This window comes from Cibotium barometz, chromosome 48 (genome assembly GCF_041138505.1).
Source record: "Cibotium barometz isolate CiBa-2024 chromosome 48, ASM4113850v1, whole genome shotgun sequence".
NCBI classification, from domain to species: domain Eukaryota; kingdom Viridiplantae; phylum Streptophyta; class Polypodiopsida; order Cyatheales; family Cibotiaceae; genus Cibotium; species Cibotium barometz.
In genome coordinates, this window is record NC_141093.1 from 10,646,384 (window position 1) to 10,668,864 (window position 22,481).

At 41.5% G+C, this 22,481-nt stretch overlaps 1 protein-coding gene across 18 annotated transcripts; it reads left to right on the forward strand.

The window, feature by feature from the left end:
- Positions 1 to 6,618: 6,618 nt before the first annotated feature.
- Positions 6,619 to 18,266, forward strand: LOC147610805 (dihydroorotate dehydrogenase (quinone), mitochondrial-like). 18 transcript variants are annotated; one of them, XR_015263912.1, is made up of 9 exons: positions 6,619 to 7,010; positions 7,192 to 7,330; positions 7,425 to 7,705; positions 8,766 to 8,881; positions 10,111 to 10,223; positions 10,353 to 10,390; positions 10,482 to 10,514; positions 16,982 to 17,701; positions 17,832 to 18,266. XR_015263912.1 is itself a non-coding variant. In XM_086785389.1 (8 exons), exons 3-8 carry the CDS (start codon positions 8,932 to 8,934, stop codon positions 17,941 to 17,943), a joined length of 387 nt encoding a protein of 128 aa, XP_086641515.1. In that variant the 5' UTR covers positions 6,619 to 7,010; positions 7,192 to 7,697; positions 8,766 to 8,931; the 3' UTR covers positions 17,944 to 18,266. The 18 variants fall into 18 exon arrangements, 6 of the variants coding, with proteins under 6 accessions (XP_086641515.1, XP_086641516.1, XP_086641518.1 ...); XR_015263910.1 differs by having other exon boundaries at positions 7,425 to 7,697; positions 8,766 to 10,006; XR_015263911.1 differs by having other exon boundaries at positions 7,425 to 7,697.
- The last annotated feature ends 4,215 nt before the right edge of the window (positions 18,267 to 22,481 follow it).

A 22,481-nucleotide genomic window follows, 5' to 3' on the forward strand; every position in this document is an offset into this window, starting at 1 on the left:
AGGTTGACATTTAGGGGGTGGTCTTTGTCTTTGTTGACAAGTTTTTAGATCTCCATTATGGTTTAAAGGGGTGGCTGATGCATTGAGGTGAGAGGAGTGTTGAATGTTAGGGGTTACCTAAGATATGATGGTGTGTAGTTAGATGACGAGGCTTGGGATGTTGAAGAGTTCGAGATATCCTTATTCTCACCACGGGTACGGTAACCATTCTATGGGGGAGCTCAAGTATCATGATTCTTCTTCGCCAACTAACTACACAATCAATGGCCACGATGATCCATTCCCCTCCAAGGATGATGCATTCTTTCGTTGTTCATGTGGGAGTTGTATAAAACTTACAAGATGCATGTTGAAAAAATTCTCTTTAAAATTTTTCGATCATAGATTAGGAATTTTTCATCATGATGATGGTCACTACAGATGATGCGAAGGGTGGGTGGCATAATGAGGTCTATGTCTCCTAAGACAAGACATTGTGACTAGCCCCGGTGTCACTAAGACTAGCCACATAGGTTTCTAGGGGGAACCCAAGCTCCACCATTGTTTTTCTATCTCAATTGCATTGTGACGATTGGTTGGATGTATAGAAATTTGTACACTTTGGGACTTATGACCTCTCTAGTTCTTTTTGGTTAGAGTACGAGTTGTAGCATGGGGTCTGGGAGTTTTTCACTATCAAGTCCACATCCAACTTTTGTGTTGCATTAGACCGGCAAGATAGTCTCTGTGCTCAATAGTTACTTTGCATATAATAGCATGTATTCCACATAGTTATTCATGGTTTTTTAGAATCCATCATAAAAACAACCATTCATGAAAACAATACTTTCATCATTAGCACAAATAATAAATAAACTTTTAAGGTTTTGAAGATATAAATCGTCTCATTTCGCATCTGCCACTATCGTTCCCAAGTTAACTGAAATGTAGATGTTAGAATGACTGACGTGTCTAAATGACATAGTTTCCATGTAAAAGTGATATTTAACAAAGTTCTAAAATCTTGTTTACAATTCTGAAAAGATACCCAATCTTAGAATTTCAAGCTATCATAGTAGAAACTTCAGAATCCTATAAATGGTCGAATTCACAATACTGTTATTTTTGGCTCTAAATTTTAGGGATTGCATTTTAGGCAGCATCTTGTCATGCTGAGACAAACGGTTGACGTTTCATCATCAACGAACAATGTTACAACACTTAAATTGAAATCCCTACATTTTAGGGGTGACTTCCAGGGTTCATGATTATGACATCGTATCATCACATTGATAACATGTGTTTATGACCCATTGTCAACAAAACGGACATCATTTGGACATCTAAAATTGAATTTCTACATTTAAGGGACCACTTGTGCTCGGGACTTGCGTGTCCAAAATTATATTCTAACATTCTTTTATTTCTAAAGTCCACTCTTTAGCCTATGCACTACTAGGCTTCCTCTCCAAGCATATTTTTAGCCTACGCCACCCTTTTGACACTCCCAAAGTGCCGGGAGTTTAGTGCAATTTGTGGCTTGTGCTCCTTGTGTGTGTGTGTTATTCATGGGCAGCCTACGGGACCCTTTTGACACTCCCAAAGTGCCAGGAGTTTAGTGCAATTTGTGGCTTCCTCTCCAAGCATATTTTTAGCCTACGCCACCCTTTTGACACTCCCAAAGTGCCGGGAGTTTAGTGCAATTTGTGGCTTGTGCTCCTTGTGTGTGTTATTCATGGGCAGCCATGGGACCTCGTGCTCTTGATTAATCTCTTGCTAACACTTGGGCATTAACCACAAGTCTAAGACCCTGGGAAAAAAATATTGATTATGCATTCAATTTGAGCCCTTTAAGTCTTTGAAAATTCAACCTAAAAATTTAAAGCCAACCTCTCCATATGTGCATTATCATAGCAAGTTTTAGAGTGAATTTCATGAAACATGAAATAATATGAGATGAAGGCTTAGCTAAGTCTTTGAAAATTCAACCTAAAAATTTAAAGCCAACCTCTCCGTATGTGCATTATCATAGCAAGTTTTAGAGTGAATTTCATGAAACATGAAATAATATGAGATGAAGGCTTAGCTACATCAAATTAGAAGAATCAAAGATCTCCAAGGCTCATTGGTAAGAAATTTAAGAAGTGAACAACCCTCATCAAGGTTATAACCTCAAGGTCAAGTTCCAACATCTCCCTCCTCTCTAGAAGCAAAACCATTAAGGTATTTTCCTTCCATTTTAACTTTGATTCAATCTTGGTTTTGAAGCTTAAATTGTAATTCAATTTCATGTTTATCTTTCTTGAGATAAATTGAATGATTAAAATCATCCATGCATAAAGGGAGGAATAATAGTAAGGTAGAAAAGTAAAATAGTCTTCAATTATTCATGCAATCTAGATGATTGAAGGTAATCTTTTGTTGTTTGAGGATTTTGAGTAGAGCGAAAGGCTGCCTCTCTATAGCTCACTCCACACCATTGATCAAAGAACAAGTATCCAAGACCAACAAAACAACCCAGCATAGACCATCAAAACAACCCAGCATAGACCATCAAAAACGAAAAGGGAGAACCACCCTTGATGAGGCAAGGGACAAACACAATCTTCAAAATCTTCTCATCTCATTGGCATAAGGAATGTATATGGTCTTTGTCTCAGTGTGATAAAGGAAAAGGCTCAATGTCTTCATTTCAATACAACACACCCATGTGAAAAGCATCAATGGAGCAACATCCACTCTATCAACACATATGTCTATAGGGAAACACCATGGTTGAACAACAACTCCAATCCATCAATTCATCTCATAGATCCAACCCATAATGACCCAAGAGCTTTAACAATGAGACAAGAGATTGATAGCATCAATGCCCACATCTAGATACACATCCCTTGCTTGAAAGGATACCACAAACACTCACACACAATAAGCAATATGCTATCAACACACCTGGCACATGGACAAGAGGTTGCTCAAGATCGGTAACACTAGAGCATAGCTCAGTAATACATCATCATCATGAGTAAAAAAGAATCATGGAGTGTGAGATGGGGTACGAGGATTATGCATGCTTGCCAACAAAAAACACCATATTCACAGAAGTATCCATTTATGGACCCAAAAACATATAATTTATATTGCAACCAAACCCTCTAACAAGTCATTCTAGTGTGGTATAATAACAAAGCACATTGCCTCTTTCTATATGTAAGAGGCCGCTAGCATAAATTGCAATTTCATAAAATGTCTTGGTTTGGTACAACATGGAAAATTGCTTCATATCAAACCTTAAGTTGCACCATGAACTTTAGACCAAACAAAGGAAGGGATCCAACACCTTGGCTATAAAGTTAGTTTTGCTGGTTGGGATGAGTAATTAAAAAGGAAAATTAATAAATGTTGTGAATTAAAAAAAAGGCATTAAATCTCTAGGATATTGGGTGTTTCAAGTTGGATTGCAATGGTGGTAATAACAGAGAGCCTCCATGTTTAACTATATGACCCTTCCACCCTAGGAGCATCCACTTGGAATCATCGACACTAAAGTATTTATGATTGCAGGCCTGACAACATCTCGAGCCTTAGAAAGCACATACCGATTGAGAGAAATGGGCTCCCTTTAGAAGCGATCCCATAATTATATTATATCACACTTTACTATAACACTTACATATAGTTGCAAATCTAGAAGTGGAGAAAAGGAGAAGGGAGATAACCTTAATGGGACAACCCCTTTCTTCCACCACCACCACTAAATGGGCCATGGATAACTATAGTATTTTCCTTAGTTGGCTTGTGCTTTGGCCAATTCTTGGCTCTGCAAAGGCCACACTCCTTAGCACCCTTCTTGGGGAGAAGTGAAAAACATGTGGGTAGTTTCACGTTTAAGGCAATGGTGGAGCTCTTCTATCTTCCCTTCATTACGAAACACTCTACAGAGGTACCTATAGGACATATATCAATCTCTACCCTCCAAATACTAGCCATGGTGACATTTCAATAGTATTCAAAGAAGGCCAAATTGTTGGTAAGGATGATGATGCTCCTACTGAAGTGGCATCACATGTAGATGCTCCATGTCCTATTGTTGTTGCATCTGCTGTGATGAAAATTTGTCTCTTGAAACAATGCATTAGCTCATAGACATTGATGCTAGCACTTATAGAGAGTGGTGGCTTTACAATGAGATTACAATCTTGATGCTGGCTAGGTTTGCAGGCTTCAACAAAGTTGGAGAGATCCAAATAATGCAGGAAGGGGTGAGACAAGTGGCCGAAAAGTGGCCACGACCATTGAGAGAGAGAGAGAGAGAGAGAGAGAGAGAGAGAGAGAGAGAGAGAGAGAGAGAGAGAGAGAGAGAGAGAGAGAGAGAGAGAGAGAGAGAGAGAGAGGAAAATCGAAATATGCCCAAAAGCCCAAAAGTTGCCTAACAACTTGAATCTTGCTTAGGGGTGAAACCCTAATTATGCCAAAAAGCCCAAAAGTTGCCTAACAACTTGAATCTTGCTTAGGGGTGAAACCCTAATTATGCCAAAAAGCCTAATGGCCCTCCTTCAAGATTCAAAAACATTTCAACTAGGAATACTTACCATATGGACATTTTTATTGCTGTGAGAGCTTGAGGGTAGACATGGGGTCACTTTTGTGTTTGTATATGACAAAGAAAGGGAGAAGAATACGACAGGGAAAAAATTAAAAATTAAAAATTACAATAATAGTAGCTTACCTTGTTGGTTGCCGCCATTGTTATAACCCAATTTCTTTTTTTTTTTGGGGGATCAAAAGTTATATATATATATATGTGTGTGTGTGTGTGTGTGTGTGTGTGTGTGTGTGTGTGTGTGTGTATATATATATATATATATATATATTGACTCTTTACATCAAAGTATCTAGAGCTTCTAACATCAAAATACCAAATCCCTACATCTGTTTATACACAGTTTATAGTCAAAACCCTGGTCAGAAGATCATTAATCAATATCCATCTCTCATTGTCAAACACAAAGGAGGATTTCTCCCATGAAATCTGATACACCCAAGCTGAATGCAAGCTTCCATTAAACTTTTTGTTGTGCACTATTTAGGTGATTGCTGCTCCAAAACCTCCCATTTTTTTGACCAAACTTTGACCATTGGTTTGGTACCCAAAGGGTTCTCAATGAATGCTACAAAATTGTAATCCATTTGTTTAACTTTCTTGTACCACCTTTTAGTTCTTGGCCCATATTTCATTGGCCTTGTCCTTGTCTTGGTCTCTATACAAACTTGAATATACCAACACAACAAAAATAGTTAGGCTCAGCCTAGTATGCCTACAAGGATCCCCTTTCATAGGTGAAATCAAGAGATAGCTGCCTGCTGTGCAGATTCTGTATCATTTGCACACTTGCTAAAAATTATAAAAAAGAAAGAGACAACTATTAATAAAGCACTGATGAGTATAAATGACTACTAGAAGTTGTCTCATGATTTCATTCTATTGGAGTTCCAGTAATCTACACTTATCCCTTTAACCCTATACGCTTAGGATTTTACAAACGTTCCAAAAGCTGTATAGCATGAAAAACCTTTACTTTTTTATGAACTACTCCCACAAACCAGCTTCCTTCTTATTTTTCCAAATGTAGATTCGTTGCATTACCCAATAAAAAAAAGCAAGTGTTAGGTTTAGATTAAAATAGAGAGAGTACAAAACATAAGTTACAAATTTTCAAAAATCGCAAAAGATAAATTTGCAAGTGAAACTCTAAATTTTGCAATTATTGTCACTTTTTGTAGTTTTTTTTGGGAATAGTGGATGGGGCTTCATTTAGCAAATTAGCCCCTTGTGGGAGCTCCCGGGGAAGTGTCAAAACAAAACAAAAATCCATTCTTTATCACTGCTCAAATTGAGAAAAATGGTTGTAATTTTGCCTACCGTGAATTTAGAGATTGAAAATTTTAGTTATAATACCGATTAACCTATGCATTTTTTCAATAAAAAATGGCTGAACTTGAAGGTTATCCTTTTTGAAAAAAAGTTTAATGACATTGCCTCGGGGCTCCTTCTTAGAAATTAAATGCCCAGGGATAGGTTAAATTCACATCATTCAAAATTTCAATGCCGAATAGCCTCAATACTATATCACACAGGGTCTTTAATTCTCCCTTCAAGTTGGATTAATGATTGGGAGAGAGAGACATATCCCATCGCCGTTTTAAAGCCGTCGGATCTAAAAGTAAACTAGGGAAAGCCGTCTGACAAGTAAACTAGGAAGGTATACTAAGGAGAGGGAGAGGGTAAGTAAACTAGGAAAGTAAACTAAGAAAAACTCGGGGCTGAGATTTAAATTAGGATTTGTTAATTATTAAAAAAAGGGTTGACTAAAAAAACAGGGTTGACAAGGTGATGGTAATAGTGAATTGGTTAGAGCTAAGCTCTTAAAGCTAGAGGCCTCGAACGGATGGACGTGTAGCTTAGTTGGTAGAACCGTCGGGTTCTAAGATGAGGACTTGGGTTTGATGCCTAGGGGCTATACGAAAAAAAAGACGTCAACATACACGACACACATAAATGAACCCTTCGGAATTGAAAAAAACTAGAGGCCCAGAGTTTGAGCCCTGCCAAAAGTAAACCTTTGCTCAACTTTCAAAGTAAGCTAGGAAAAACTAAACTAACGTTCTTAGTTTACTTTTCTTCTTCTAGTTTACCCGTCGGAAAAGAGATGGACCGGACTTACACACCTCGCGCTCTGTTGCTATCAGCAGCCTTGGCGAGGCCGCCGCTGCTGCTGCAACTGCTCCAACGCCTCGCGCCTGACATGGGCACCCTCTCTCTCCCCCCGGGATTTCTCGAAAAACCCCCCATCTCACAATCTACCCCCTTTGCAGAGACGTGCCCTTACCGGAACCGTGCTCGGCTCCCTTGATCGCAACAGGAGCGTATGTGGTCAGACTCCACTCTCCACTGGTGGGATGAGGTGCGGATCTGTCCGATCGCACACTGCACCTCGAATGAGAGATGTGTATCCTGAGTGCACCATCAGGTTAACACCAATCTATGTTTTGCCCAGTGCATTTATAAACCTTCGGTTAGCTTATTTTGATAATGTGGAGCAATGATGAATCGTAGGTTTCAAATTGTTCTACCGCAGAACACCCTTTATGTATCGCAACTTCTTGATGTTATGCGATATCAGTCCAATAATGTTCTTACCCTTCTTTCAGATTGGCTTAGCTATGTATGGGGTGAATGGATTTGCCTGCTACGTCTATGTGATGTGTCGAAGTCCGTTCCTCCTACCCCTTCAACACACAAAAAATACAAAAACGAAGAGGGGAAAAGTGCAGAAAAACACATTGCATCGTATGTATATCTGTGTAGTCTTGTGTAAGCCTCCCTTTTGAGTTTTTCTGTCTCATGGTCTTACTGAATTTGTGCGGTGCATGGACGTTTGAAGCTTCCAGCTGCTAGATCCAGAGGAAGCACATATAATAGCCATACAAGCAGCAGTGCATGGTTTGGTTCCATGGGAGACTCGGCCTGATCCTCCCATCCTCCAGGTGGAGGTTTGGGGATGGGCTTTCTCCAATCCCATCGGCCTTGCAGCTGATTTCGATAAGAATGCAGAAGCAGTGGAGGGCTTGCTGGGCATTGGATTTGGATTCATGGAAGTGGGATCGGTAACACCGCTTCCTCAAGAAGGCAATCCAAAGCCGTGACTGGAGCAGGGGTAAGCATGTAGGTTGCTTTGGAACTCTTTCTCCAGTTTTAAAGCTTGAAGGGTTGACATGCTTTTAAGAGATGCCTTTTTGCAACTAAGGCCTTGGTGTGGTTTGTGTTCTTGTTTTGCTTTTTCCTTCTGGGTATTTTCCATAGAAATTGCTTTCATTCATCAATTTGGTAACTCTGTTCTTGTCCGGTGTTCAACATAGTTGTCTTAGTATTATGGTCGTCTTAGGATATGGGAAGCAAAATTTGTAGGAGCTTGAAAGTATGTACTTATTAGAGCTTAAGTATCGCTTTGCTTGCTTCCTCTGCAATGCAGAGAGCTTGAAAGTGGCTTTTTCGTCGTGCACAACTTATAGACAAACACATATATGAGGCGATAGAGAAACTGTCATGCTAGTATACTACTACTAGCATAAATATTCTGTTCTTGCTGTGGGAAATAGAAGGGGCTCAATGGACGTTGTAATCTAAAGCAGTGCATGTTCTGGGAGATGTGATTTTTATAGTACCTACCAAAATTTGAAGTTTGGGGGTTTCCAAATTGACGATAGAAGAGGAATCACAATCAAACATTGGATACCCTTAAGAAAGTAAGGACAAGTACGGACGAGCATAAGCTCCAAGGTTGGCTGTACTGCATCTAACAGCTGTCATGATATATTTGGATTTAGTGTGCAGTGCATCATGATAATTCTGCTAGACTAGTAATGTCTCCTTTTGCAGCTACCATGCCAGTCTCAGTCTCCTTTGCTCCATGCTGTGCTTACTTTGTCACAAGCATGTTGCTAGAGTTTGCTGCTGCAGTTGCAAAATGCCTTCATGACAGGTTTTTTCAACCTCTGATGGCTACCTGAATGAATCATAATGATCTGAGCAGGTCCTGGCAGCATGAGATGAAATGCAGTGGGGTGAAAAGGGTCCACCTCTTCTGCTGGTTAAGACAGCCCCAGATTTATCGAAACAAGATTTAGCTGACATTGCTGCGATAATCTGGGATTGCATGTATATATGTTTTGCTCTAAATATGCCTGGCATCCATGGATTTGGTGTATTATTTTGGCTGATTAAGTTGGCACTCACTCTGCGTTTGGATGGCCTGGTGTGTTTGAAAGACTGTTACAAAGCTCACAAGAAATAATGTGTGTACTAGCATCAAGAGGATATGTTTTTTGTTTCCCTTCACAGGTGTAGTCATAATTTCTCTCTACTGGTGCAAGCAGGCTCCGTTCCTCTACATGAAGCCTCATATTCCCATTTTTGGTAGTGTTGTAGTTGCTCGTTTTTTCTTACTGCCTTTTTACAATGCTCATGATGGGATACGGGAAGGATGATGACTTCAAAGAATACTGATTAAGCATGAATGAAGATGTGCTTCTTAAGCAATAATCTTCTCGAAGGTCCATCATACAGATCTATCTGTTGAATGTGCTACAGATATAGAATTCAAATTTGGGCTGGCGGGCAAAAGGTGGGGAAGATTGGCGTCTGTCAATGCTGAATCTATGGTGGATAGCCTCTCTCTTGCAATTGCCTTGATCTCTTTTGCTGATGTTATTGGTCGACGTGCGTTTTACATCAAGTTACAGTTCTTTTTTCTGCTGTCATTCGTCATTCTTGATTGCATGTGAGTTTTTCTTATTTTGCTTCCCGCAGCATATATTGGACTCATGATGTGCTGGTGATGACGATGTATAGTGTACTGATTGCTCTTGTACAAAGGATGCATTTTGTAACAATAATCTTCTCTCTGAGGCACATCATACTGATCAATTTGTCCAGAAACACATCAAGAGGCTTGCCTCTTAATGATGTTATGACGGTTCCTGTTATGTAGCTTTACTAGAACACTCAAGTAAAATGTTTGTTGCTGGACCCTGAAGTAAAAATTTGTCCTCTTGCTTCTAGTTTTGCATGGGGCTGATCTTCTCCACCTACAACTGTCATGGAGCCATGTCTTTGATCCCAATAATGTGCCAATGATGACGATTTGTGGTCACTGATCTTGGATGTGATGTGATCCAGGATAATAATGAACTTCTTGCTGAGGTTCATTAACGGGATCTTGCTGTTCTAAAAAGGAGGGGTATGAAAAGCCTACTGAAAAGTACTGCCAGCCTTGAGTGAAGTCCAGAAGAAGCTGTTAGTTTTTGGGTGTGAAGGGAAGATGTGGTTTGTGTACAACAGCATGCCTAGATGTTTACAAAGTGATAGGTTTATGAAAATGAAGCACTTGTGAAAAGAACAATAATGACCTAGCATGTTTTTTCTTTACTTCAGAAAGAAGTAGCTGTATCATTTTGCCAGAAACAGGTATGAAAAATGCAAAAAATTCATGGGCTGTTTTTATTAACTGTTTAGAAGTCTGGGCTTTTATCAGCAGTTGATTAAATCTCTAGTCTGAATTAATCTCGCAGGGCATCTCAAATACCACAATATCAAGACCAGATTCTGTTGTGGGAGTTCCACATGCGGAGGAAATCGGAGGTTTAAGTGGCAAGCCCCTTTTCAAGCTATCGACAGAGGTGAGGTGAGATATGTACCAACTGACTAGGGTATGAACATTTCCACTGGCACAAGTTTTTACTGCTCTTTAATGCTAATCTATTTGGTCTGTAGTGGATGGTATCTTTAATGAATTGGTTTGGTATGCATTTAGGGTAAGATCCCTCTTATTGGCTGGGGAGGCGTAAGCAGGTCTGTACTGTAGGCACTTTTATTAGCTAAATATATTTTCTAGGTGGTGGCAGAACTTTCTTTTTCTAATTTGGTGTTGTCTTTGTAACAGTGGTGAAGATGCCTACATGAAAGATAAGGTCAGGTGCGGCTCTTGTAGCTCTACACAGCTTTTGCTTATGAAGGTCCAGCTTGAAAGAATGTGCACAAGCGGAAGCAATGAACATGAGAGAGAGAGAGAGAAAGATTGCAAGCAAAAACTGAGCTTTATTAGCTTGAGGTTACAGAGTACAAGAGCCAGCAAATAGGGCAGAAATGATATGTTGGAATGAATAAGGGAGCAACTCTTATATACTAGTGAAGGAAGTAGTCGGCTGTAGGAAAACAGGCCGACAGCTCCATGACACCAGAAAAGATGCAATATTTTAACACCCCCTCTGAATCTTGAAGTGTGCAAAAAAAGTCAAAAGAAAACTGATGACGAAGGTGCGACCATGGACACCTCAGCATGGCCAGTACTGAGTACACCTCAGAAAATGCACATGTTAGCTTGTTGTCTTCAGAAAACATAATGCCACTGTAAAGAGCAAAAGAAAATCTGCTTGGCTCCAAACTCAAAGTAGAACTGTAAACACATCACATCCAAAAACCTCGAACAAATGAACATGGAACACATCCTGTCCATAGTCTTTGCTAACCAATAGTTCTGGAACTCATACGAACCATGAAGGAAACTTGGTTGATCCTGGAACTCATCCGGACCATCAAGTGAACTTGCCTGTGTTTGTGCTTGGAACTCCGACACACGGGTCCCATGCTCCAAATTTAATATAAGAGAGCTTTTGAAAGCTCCCTCATTGTCACATGCACTCTGCACTCAGTGCATGGTGACAAGATGGCTCATCATCAGAAGTGCAGTAGTTGTACAGGTTTAGAACCCAATAGGATGATAATTGTCGTACGCCGTGACCCCATTGTACATCCTCAGTCCAGGATAAGTCAGGCACGAGCTACGTAGGTCATTCCTCAGCCTTAGTGGGTCAGTCAGTCAGTCAAGTCCCTTAACCCACTTGGAGAGAATCATTCATGCATGTAGAGTCAGTAGAAGCCTTAGGGTTTGCATCAGAAAGCACTCTGCATCTTGCATAATATGCATACATATGCCTGTGCATCATTTAGAACATCCCCAAAGCCTTAGGGAATTTACTGGGATTTATCTGGTATTTTTTCCATATTTATTAGTATTTATTTATCATTATTTGCATTATTGGGCATTTATAAATATTAACTTTATTAAATGACCAACCTCCAGTTAGTATAAATAGGCTTGCCTAGAGCCTCTTTTCCTCATTCAGTCTTCATTGTGCTAAGAGCTCTCCTCTCTCTTGCTTTCAGCCCAAGACTAATCCAACCCTAGAGCCCATAAGCTTGCTTCTCCAGCCCTTGAGAAACCCTAGCTTCATTCAGCCCTAGGTGCTTGCATTCAGCCCTGAATTCAGCACTCAGTTCAGGCCTAGATTCAGCATACCCTTCACTCTCAGTTCAATGCCAGAAACCAGCAGTTTGCAGCCTGTAGAGAAAAAGAAGAAAGACGGGACTATGAGGAAGCCCAACGCAGGATCGACGAAGACTGGCGTCAGGCTGAACTCGCCGCTCGGGAACACCAACGTGAGCTTGATCGAGAACGTATGTTACTCGAACACCAACGGGAAAAGGAGGCCATACACCTGAGGTATCAGCAGCTCTCCTCAGTCTCCCCAGTCATAGGTGTCACCAGCCAGCATCCCGCAGCAGCAACCACCATCATTCGCAGTCAACCGAATTTCAGCAAGTATGATGGTAAGTGTGATCATTCTTCAGTTAATCAATTTGTTCATCAGTTTAATGCTCATTTTCCATTAGCTAGGATCACAGACCCACAAGACAAAGTCCACTTAGCGGCTCCCCATCTCACTGGTGAGGCAGTCACTTGGTGGCAGCATTGGTCTAGTATTCATACAGACCAGGCCACAGGTGTCACAGCCTTTGACTGGGACATCTTTGTCCATGACCTGAAGACCAGATTTCTCCCGCCCCAGTACATGACCGGTCTGAAAGACGAGTTCTATGGACTCAGACAGAACGGATCCCCAGTGCTTCAGTTTTCCGGTAAGGTTATTACTTTAGCATAGCAGTTAGGGTTATCTGAGCAGGCCAAGATGGAGCAATTCATTCGTGGATTGGACTCCAACATTCGGTTCACAGTTCGTAACTTTGAACCAAGTACATATGACCGGGCTTTGACTCTCGCTCAGAATGAAGAAATGAAGCTCAACGGGGGCAAGCCCAAGCAGGCATCTCAGTCCAGTACCAAACCCCAACAGCAGCAATCCGCTGCACAGACAGGGAAAGGTAACGCATCTTCTAAAGATGCTAAGAAGGACAGCAGTAATAGCTCCAGCTGAGGGGGTAAGAAGGATAAGGAACCTAAGAAAACCCCTGATGAAAAGGCTAAAGCAGGCATTACTGGAGGTTATCTTCCTCCAGAGGAGCAAAAGAAGTACCAGTCAGAAAATAGATGTTTTTTCTGTCATATTATAGGGCATGGTAAGAAGGATTGCCACAAATGGCAAGCGGCACAAGCTGCCAAAGCTCCTTCTGCCACAGTTGCCACAGCTTCCCTAGCTCCTCCAGCCCCGCCTACTACCTTAAATGCAGTTCAACTTTTACCTTCCATGCATCCTATGCTATCCGTGGTATTTGATGCTAAGCAGGAGGGTGAGAGCAATGCTGCTCAGAAGAGCCTTATCCGAGCTTATGGCTCTGCCCAGGGCCGACAGTTTGTAGTCCTTTTCGATATGGGCAGTTCTGAAGACGCCATCTCTCCCCAGTTGGCTAATAAATTGAACTGCACTTTAGTCCCATATCATCTGGATGTGGACGGGTTTACACCTGGTCTTCGCACCCACATTTCCCAGAAGGCACAGCAGTTTGCCTTCGAAGTTCAGAAGGCCTCATTTCAACGAGATTTCATCGTCTCCCCTCTATTAGGGTGTGACATGATCTTAGGAATTCAGTGGTTCCGTCAGTATGAGCCTATTCGCAAGGCAGGACACTTTTACTATTTGTAAAGGTTTTCCTGAGCCTGTCATGATTTGGGGGGATAGAAGCATTCTTGGCATCCCATTGATTTCGCATCTCCAGGCCCGACGAGCTATCCGCAAGGGAGCAGAAGGAGCACTCCTTTATGTTCGTGCTCAAACAGCCCCTCCCTCATTAGTAGCATCCATTACATCTTCAGTCCCTCAGTTAGCAGAACTCCTATCCAGACACCAGGACATTATGCTTAGGGACGATCTCCCACCCAGTCTCCCACCCTCTCGCCTTGAGGACCATCACATTGATTTGGTCCCTGGATCAGACTCTCCTAGCAGGTTTCCCTATCGTCTTTCCAAGACTTTAGAGGGCGAGTTGGAAAAGCAGTTATCTGAGCTTCTCCGAGCCGGATTCATTCGGCCTTCTTCCTCCCCATTTGCTGCACCTATCCTATTTGTCCAAAAGGACAAGTCTGCACGCCTTTGTGTAGACTACAGGAGGGCATTAAACAAACTCACTATCAAGAATAAGTTTCCTATGCCCAGGATAGAGTACATTTTGGAGCGTTTAGACGGTGCTAAGTTTTTCACTAAGATCGACCTCAAGAGTGGTTACCATCAGGTCCGCATTTTTGAAGCTGACATTCCAAAAACAGCTTTCAGGACAGAGCGTGGTCACTACGAGTTCGTAGTCATGCCTTTTGGGCTTACAAATGCACCCACAACGTTCAATAAGATGATGTCTAGGATTTTCGCAGTCCACATTGGGAAGTGTGTGGGGCAAACGTTGTCCCAAGCTTTCATTCCGTAGTTTTGGCCCTTTTCCAATAGTTAAGAAGATAAGTGATGTCTCAATGAAGTTAAAGTTGCCTGCCAGTTGGACAATGCATGATGTTTTCCATGTTTCTTGGCTAAAACCATATGTTGGTCCAGAAGTGTTTGATGTTTTAGATGAACAGCAGCCAGACGTGGTAGATGAGGCAGAAGTTATTGAGCTTGAGCAGATCCTTCTTCATCGATGGAAGCATGGTTCCGGTCGACGGATTCGTCAGTTCTATACGAAGTTCCGAGATCGAGGCACCCACGAAGCCGTATGGCTCGACGAGGAGTTCTTCCAGGAGTACCCCCAGTTATTGGCGGACTACTTGGAAGCCATGAACTTGCCGCCAAGCTAATCAGGAGGGAATGTCACATGCACTCTGCACTCAGTGCATGGTGACAAGATGGCTCATCATCAGAAGTGCAGTAGTTGTACAGGTTTAGAACCCAATAGGATGATAATTGTCGTACGCCGTGACCCCATTGTACATCCTCAGTCCAGGATAAGTCAGGCACGAGCTACGTAGGTCATTCCTCAGCCTTAGTGGGTCAGTCAGTCAGTCAAGTCCCTTAACCCACTTGGAGAGAATCATTCATGCATGTAGAGTCAGTAGAAGCCTTAGGGTTTGCATCAGAAAGCACTCTGCATCTTGCATAATATGCATACATATGCCTGTGCATCATTTAGAACATCCCCAAAGCCTTAGGGAATTTACTGGGATTTATCTGGTATTTTTTCCATATTTATTAGTATTTATTTATCATTATTTGCATTATTGGGCATTTATAAATATTAACTTTATTAAATGACCAACCTCCAGTTAGTATAAATAGGCTTGCCTAGAGCCTCTTTTCCTCATTCAGTCTTCATTGTGCTAAGAGCTCTCCTCTCTCTTGCTTTCAGCCCAAGACTAATCCAACCCTAGAGCCCATAAGCTTGCTTCTCCAGCCCTTGAGAAACCCTAGCTTCATTCAGCCCTAGGTGCTTGCATTCAGCCCTGAATTCAGCACTCAGTTCAGGCCTAGATTCAGCATACCCTTCACCCTCAGTTCAACGCCAAAAACCAGCAGTTTGCAGCCTGCATATACCTGCGTTTTCTGATCCAGCAGTACAGTAGGCTGCGTTTCTGTCCCAGCCGTACAACAGCAGCTCCTGCAGTCCCTGATTCACATGCGTTTCAGTCCACAGCATCCTCCACATCTCAGCGTTTCTGTCCACAGCAGATTCCAGCCCTGAAGCAACAGTCTACAGCAGTTTCCAGCCCTGAAACTGTTGTTTACATTAGTGTCCAGCCTTCTATGCATCATCAACACATTCAGCAGTCATCTGGTGAAGGTAGCACAGCATTCATATGTGTTTTCAGCATTCTAACAGTGTGTAGAACAGTCCACCTTCCTCTTCTTTGAGCCTCAGGTGTGCAGCCCTTCCTCATGCCCTTGGGAGGAGTGCATAGGCTCGAGATCAAGTCATTGAGGTGTTTCTACAGCAGTGTACAGATCAGCCGCTCTCCGATCCTCCGAGATCTTGCGGTTGGCTTATCTACAGTCCAAAGTCATTCTCTCTAAAGTAATAAAGTAAATACTATCTCGTTATCGGGATAGGGGCCCCTTCAGTGGGTAATTCGGGACCCAATCTGGTGTACAGTTATCATATCTCTCTCTCTCATCTCTTTAAAGTTTGAAGTAAATGAAATGGATTGCTAAACTCACGAAACTCAGGATACAGAAGAGGGTGTGAGCATTTGTGTGACAGGATCATCCAATACAAAGACTTCCGCTGCATATCACACTCACCCGCCCACAAGCCGTTTCTGGAAGACAGCACGCGGGGGATGCCCTTAGGATCAGAGCAGGACACCAATCATGTTCTCTCTAGACTGTAAGGCCTTGGGAGAGCTGGGGTTGTCACTAGACGAGTCTATGTTAGTGTCATGTGACTTGTCTTTGCCCTTCTTGGAAGACTTGCCCTTGTCCTTGGCTTTGCCTTTGTCCTTTGACTGACAATCCTTTGACAGGTGGCCTTTCTTCCCACACTTGTAACACCGAGTGCGAACTTTCTTCTGCACTGTCGAGAGTGCTTGATCAGGTCCAATAGACGATGAAACTTTCAATTTCCCCTGAGAAACTAGGATGGATTCCTCTTCCAAGAGGAGAGTACACAGATCATCAAACTCGAGGGAACGTGTTGTGATCTGAACCCGCAAAGCTTGGGAAACCATGTCATAATCTGCAGGAAGCTTGATGAGGAGGAGAGCAGCTAACTGAGAAGAGGTCAGGGCAATACCCATTGCCACTAATTGGTCATGAATTACCTTAACCTTCATCACAAATGACTGCATGGAAGTCCCTGCTGTAAACTCCAGAGAAAAGAGCTGACCCAAAAGGTTGACAGACCGCATTGTAGAGTCCCGCGCATATAGATCTGTCAGCTTTCTCCAAACAGAGGTAGCACAATCCAATGTTTGCACAGTGGGGGAGACCTCTTGTGAGATGGCTCGTACAAGTGCAGAGTGAGCTTTTGAGTCTTGATTCTCCCAAGCTGAAAGTTCGGTGAGACTGGTCCCGAGTCCACTTCCTAGAGCTGGTAGGGCGTTCGGGCTTTCGTTCGTGGCCCTGAACAATCTCCCAGAGACCCTTGTGTGTGAATCAGACCTTCATCTGTAGTAGCTTCCAGTGATCATAGTTTGTACCACTGAGCTTGTCCTCCTTGTTCGTGCAGGGGGGACCCATGTTTGCCTCAAAGAAGTTATGTCTCACACAACCTCTGTAGCTAAGCAATCCACGTGCTCTCTCAAGCACGTTTCCACAGGATCCAACTAGGGACTAATAGCCCCCTCTGAAGATGCAGGCTGGACAGCAGCAAAAGAAACACAAAAAACACACCACCGGGAGCCGCCTACCGGAAGAGGGAGGGGATCTTGGAGGGAGAGGAGCTGATGTGCCACTTGTCTGATGCACTTACTGAATCTGCAGCTAGACCTCCTCCACTTGCCTCTGTAGAAGAAAACGCAGCCTGGGGGCTGGCCGACAGCAGTTGGAGAGCTTGTAGAGCAAAAAACGCAGCTAAGAGAGAGTAACGCAGCCATTGTTTTGAAGGATCTACAGCCTGGAGAAGCTAGGGAAGCAGAAAATGAAGAGGAAAAGATTGTGCAGCAGCCAGAGCCTAGGCGAATGATACCATGAAAGAATGTGCACAAGCGGAAGCAATGAACATGAGAGAGAGAGAGAAAGATTGCAAGCAAAAACTGAGCTTTATTAGCTTGAGGTTACAGAGTACAAGAGCCAGCAAATAGGGCAGAAATGATATGTTGGAATGAATAAGGGAGCAACTCTTATATACTAGTGAAGGAAGCAGTCGGCTGTAGGAAAACAGGCCGACAGCTCCATGACACCAGAAAAGATGCAATATTTTAACACAGCTGTGGTTCCTTGTCTCAAGGTTTGAGCAGTAACTGTGTACGCTTTGCATTGGAACACCTGTAAGACTGAACTAGAACTAGATTTTCCACTTTTCATAATATGGTAGAAGCAGTAGCAGTAAAGATGCTTCTATGTTGTGCTTTTTGTAGGAGTTGGTTTCTTGTCTGGAAAGAGATGGCTTCAAGTCTATCCAAGAGGCCATTGGCGTTGACTGTCGGTGGGCTTGACATGTCGTTGGATGTACCAAGAATGCTCCAATAAGATGGCTTAGAAGTTAGAATACCTTTACCGATAAGATGCTTTTGGTATCTGGAGCCCAGCGTCTGCAGAGGAATCATTTCTTGAAAAATTCTACATTTTTGCTCCCTGTGCTTTTTTGCACCACAGTTTCGTAGGATAGTTGTTGCTATTAAAATTTGACGCATGATAATGATTGGGCTGATGCCAGAAGGCATGTACAAAATGTCCCTCAACAAGCCATTCCAGTTGTTATGTCACTGATCTGCTGGCTTGAGGCAGCTTGTAAAGGAAATACCTTAATACTTCAGAAAAAAAGGAATACCTTTATTTGTTTACTTTGCAAATTCTGCCTTCATTATGATCATTTGAATAGGGGTTTACCATATTGTTTACCATTGATTTGTGGAAAATTTGAATGCTAAAAGAGTGGGGGGTATGCGGGACATAAATCAGGAGATCAAGGGAAGAAATGCAGGAGATGCAAATTTATCTTTTTGCAGTTTACTAGGGCTATATATTGTAACTACTCAAGCCAATATTTGGCTTGAATGTCTTTCAAGATTGTTCTGTACTACGCGTTGTTGCTGTACCCATGAACTTCATCATTGCACGACAACACAAACATATAGAGATGTGCTGAAACCACACACATGCTTGGTGAGATCTTGATATCGTCCATTCAGGTTTCATAGACTCTAGAGCATTATAGTCTCTCTCTCTCTCTCTCTCTCTCTCTCTCTCTCTCTCTCGTAGAGCCAGTTTTGCAGCCATACAGATGTCATTTGACATGATTGGAATTCTCAGACAGTTGAAAACCTTGAAAGGACACTATGGTTTGCAGACGAGCTCAGCGTAGGGCACTGAATTAGCTTGAGTCTTGATAGCATGCAATGAATGAATCCTCATCTGCCTGTGGTGAAGCTGATGTTTTTCTCAGCAAGGCAGACTCACTAGTTGGCTAGTATGTTTTTTTTTCCAATCTAGTTTTGCTTTTATAGTACTATTTTCATGGTCTTTATGCATGTGGATGGTCTCATAAGTCATATTGACCTCTAGCAGCCATTAATATAGCATTTTGTCTGGCTCTTATAACCTTTCTAAAGGGGGATTTCCCAAAGCACACTGTTTAATTGAAGGTGTATCTTGCAATGTATTCTACTTATGCAAATTTGGGTATTATGCTTTTGCCTCAACTACCTAACAATAAAGCTCTGATCTGAATAAGGCTAAAATTGTCTCGGGTGCACAGGCTCTCCTTATTGTGTACAATTTGTTCAAGAAGGGAACCCACACAAAAATTCAACCTTATTCACTAGACATTTTGACCTAACACAATTCTTATAAAAAAAAGGCATAACTTAGTTCCTTTTTTACTATCATTGACACAATGCCTATTCTATCTATACAAGAACTACATCTATGGTGCCCATCATAATGTTAGTCATGAAATTGATCAAGAAACTTAGGAAAAAGCAAATCAAGGCTAATGTAGATGGAAGATGGGGATGGGGTTCCATGTATTACATAATGAGAAAAAGGACAAAAGATAGGCCATTGGAAGAGGGGGTGGGGTGCACATATTGTCCACAACAAAGTTATTGTTAGGGCACCCCAATGTGAATATTACAAGTGTCCCCTCTCCCCTAGCATTGTAGGTGGTTTGATGGTGCTAATATGTTTGGTGGTTTCATAAGGTGCAATACCAATCACTTCTATATTTTTGAAATCTATCAAAGAAGGGAAAATGTGATGGGTGGGATGGAAATTTGTGGATTTACGTGTTTGCATGAAAATAGAAGGTGGAGGTAATATTATTTTGTTCTAAGATTAACTATTTATAACTCTTCCTTTCTCATTTGATAATTCCTGTTCAACATAGCTCAAAAGCTACTCAAAAGTTGAACAATGTCACTTGCCCAATGCCACCTATCTTTTCTAATCTAAAAGTTGACCAACGTCACCTAGTACACCTTTTCCAGAGAAACGAATTAAGAAATGATAAAAGGAACATCAAAGCTTGAGAACTATTTGGATTCCCTTGTTGCACATGATTATAGCTATATTTGGTAGTGATGTGTGTGAACACACTAGGACCAATTGGGGCACTTTTTCCCTCTTTAAGAGATTTTTTTCCCCGTGCTAGTATACACCCATCTTGGGGTATATTTATCAGCTTTGTACAGCACACATTTGTTATCTATCTATCATCTCATTGTTCTCCCTTGAGCTTCTCCATTGTGTGTGTGTGTATGCATTCCTGCAACTCTGTTTCTAGCATTCGATATCAAAGCATATGCTCCTCGGCCCTGTTTGCTGCCTACCCTTCACCCTGAGTCGCTCGTCTTCTTGAATTGGATCAAGGAGCCCTTTTGGGGGAAGAAAGAGGACTGTGAATTGTGTAGTACTTTGTACTGCAATTTGGCGGTCAGTTTTTTGTTTTGGGCGTATCTTGGAGGCTATTTACATGGTTTTCAGTTTTTCTACAGACATCTTCGGAGGGTCCATATTTGCACCATTCTTCATCAGATTTTGAAGTAGTATTGTTAGATCTACTAGAGACAGGTGTGCAGATATGCATAAAAGCATCATTAGATACTCACCACAATGGATCTTGTCTGCAAGCTACACTTCAGCGACATCGATCTCTATATCTTTTACAAGTAAAATTTCTACTCACTTTACTCTGCATTTCTTTCATACACCTTACATGTCTCCATTGTCAGTGGCCTTATTAGTAGCCACCTTGGTTGTATCAAAGGATCACTTAGCACTTGTAGGTTGCATGATTACTTGCTTGGGTGTTATCAGAAATGGCAGACAGTGACATGATGATTGGGCTTTCATTGTGCAATGCAGTTTTGACCCTTTGCATAAGGATGTATGCATGGTTGTTATAGATGTATGGTATTTTGATAGTGGTGCTAGTAAGCACATTACTTCTCATTGCAGTTTGTTCTCATCACTTGAATCTGCTCCACTGTTACAAGTGCAAACAACTCCTCATATCATGTAAAAGGAGTTGGTAAAATTGTTCTCACTACTGCAAATGGTGGAAAAATCACGCTCTTAGATGTATTATATGTACAATGATCAAGAAGAACTAATTATCTGTCTCTGCCATTACTAAGGTTGGCTAGTGGTTCAGTTTGTGGATGACAGATGTATTGTTCATGATCGTAGTGATGGTAATACAATTTTTTCTTTTGGTACTTTGTCTCATGGCCTTTATATGCTAGATGCATATGAAAGAAAAAAGCATGCTTTAGATACATTTTCTGTTACAAAGTCAACGGGTGATGCTAAGCTGTGGCATGCATGCTTTGGTCACCTTGAACTTTGGCAGTTTGCTGTGTTTGCATAAGCATGACATGGCATCTGAGCTACCACATCATGAAGCCCCTATCAAACATGTTTGTGAGGGCTATATCATTGGAAAAATGCAACGGGCATCATTTTCCAAAGATGGTTCAGTTAGAGCTGTCCAAAAATTACAGTTTATACACAGTGATGTATGTGGTCCTATGAGGGCACCATCTATTGGGGGCTACCTCTATTTTTGTCACATTCGTTGATGATTATTCTAAAAATGCCTAGGTATATTCATTGAAACAGAAATCAGAGGTTTTTATGTGCTTTAAGCACTTTGCTGCTATGGTTGAAAATGTTTCTACATGTAAGATTGGTACCCTGCGTACTGATCGAGGGGGGGAGTATATGCCTAAGGAGTTTCATGCATAAATGGTTGATCATGAGATAAAACACTAATGTATTTGAATGCAAAAACAGGTCTCTCATGGAGATGGGATGTTGTATGGTCAAAAGTCAGGAGTTACCTCTCATGGTTTTTGGCTAAAAGCACTCATGTGTGCAACATATGTTTTGAATAGGTGTCTACAAAGGCTTTGTATACAATTACGCTTTTTGAAGCTTAAAATGGTAGAAAGCCCTTTGTGGGACACATTTATGCATTTTTGGTTGTCTTGTACTTGTGCTTGAGCAAATTTGCAACAAGCAAGCTTGACGATAAGACTATTAAATATATTTTTGTGGGGTATAGCTCGAAAAATAAAGGTTATTGTCTCTATCATCCTACTAATAAGTGGATTCTTATGAGTAGAGATGTTGTATTTGTGGAAGATGTAATTCAACCCTTGCTTTCATGTAGAAAACAACAAAATATATGTTTGTAAGACATATTTGACACTCTCCTTCCACTGTTCAATGCAGGGCACATTGACGTAGAGTATTTGGATACTCAAAGGAATAATGAAAATCAGCCCCCACAGGTTAAAAATTAGCATGTTTTTTAGCCCACAGATCAGCCTATTGATGTGAGGATAAAGAAAAGTTAGGTGTAGAGTATATACCAAAAGCCAAGTTATAAAAATTGCTACTAGAGCACTTAATAACACTCTCTTTTCCTTGGAATTTGTTACGTGTTTGCTTTAGGACTAGCAACTAATAAACATAAACTTTTAAGATTTTCACATCACATATTTTAAGTGAAAAATATTATTATGATTTTAATTTTATTATACTAAGTTATGATTAGAGCTCCC

What these genes read in the sequence shown, in the direction of transcription:
- LOC147610805 (XM_086785386.1), top strand. Translation starts at nt 8,932, where the DNA reads ATGAAGCCTCATATTCCCATTTTTG. An exon ending in GCCTCATATTCCCATTTTTG is followed by an intron (nt 8,957 to 9,130) that starts GTAGTGTTGTAG and finishes AATGTGCTACAG; the next exon opens with ATATAGAATTCAAATTTGGG. An exon ending in TTTTCAAGCTATCGACAGAG is followed by an intron (nt 10,219 to 10,352) that starts GTGAGGTGAGAT and finishes GTATGCATTTAG; the next exon opens with GGTAAGATCCCTCTTATTGG.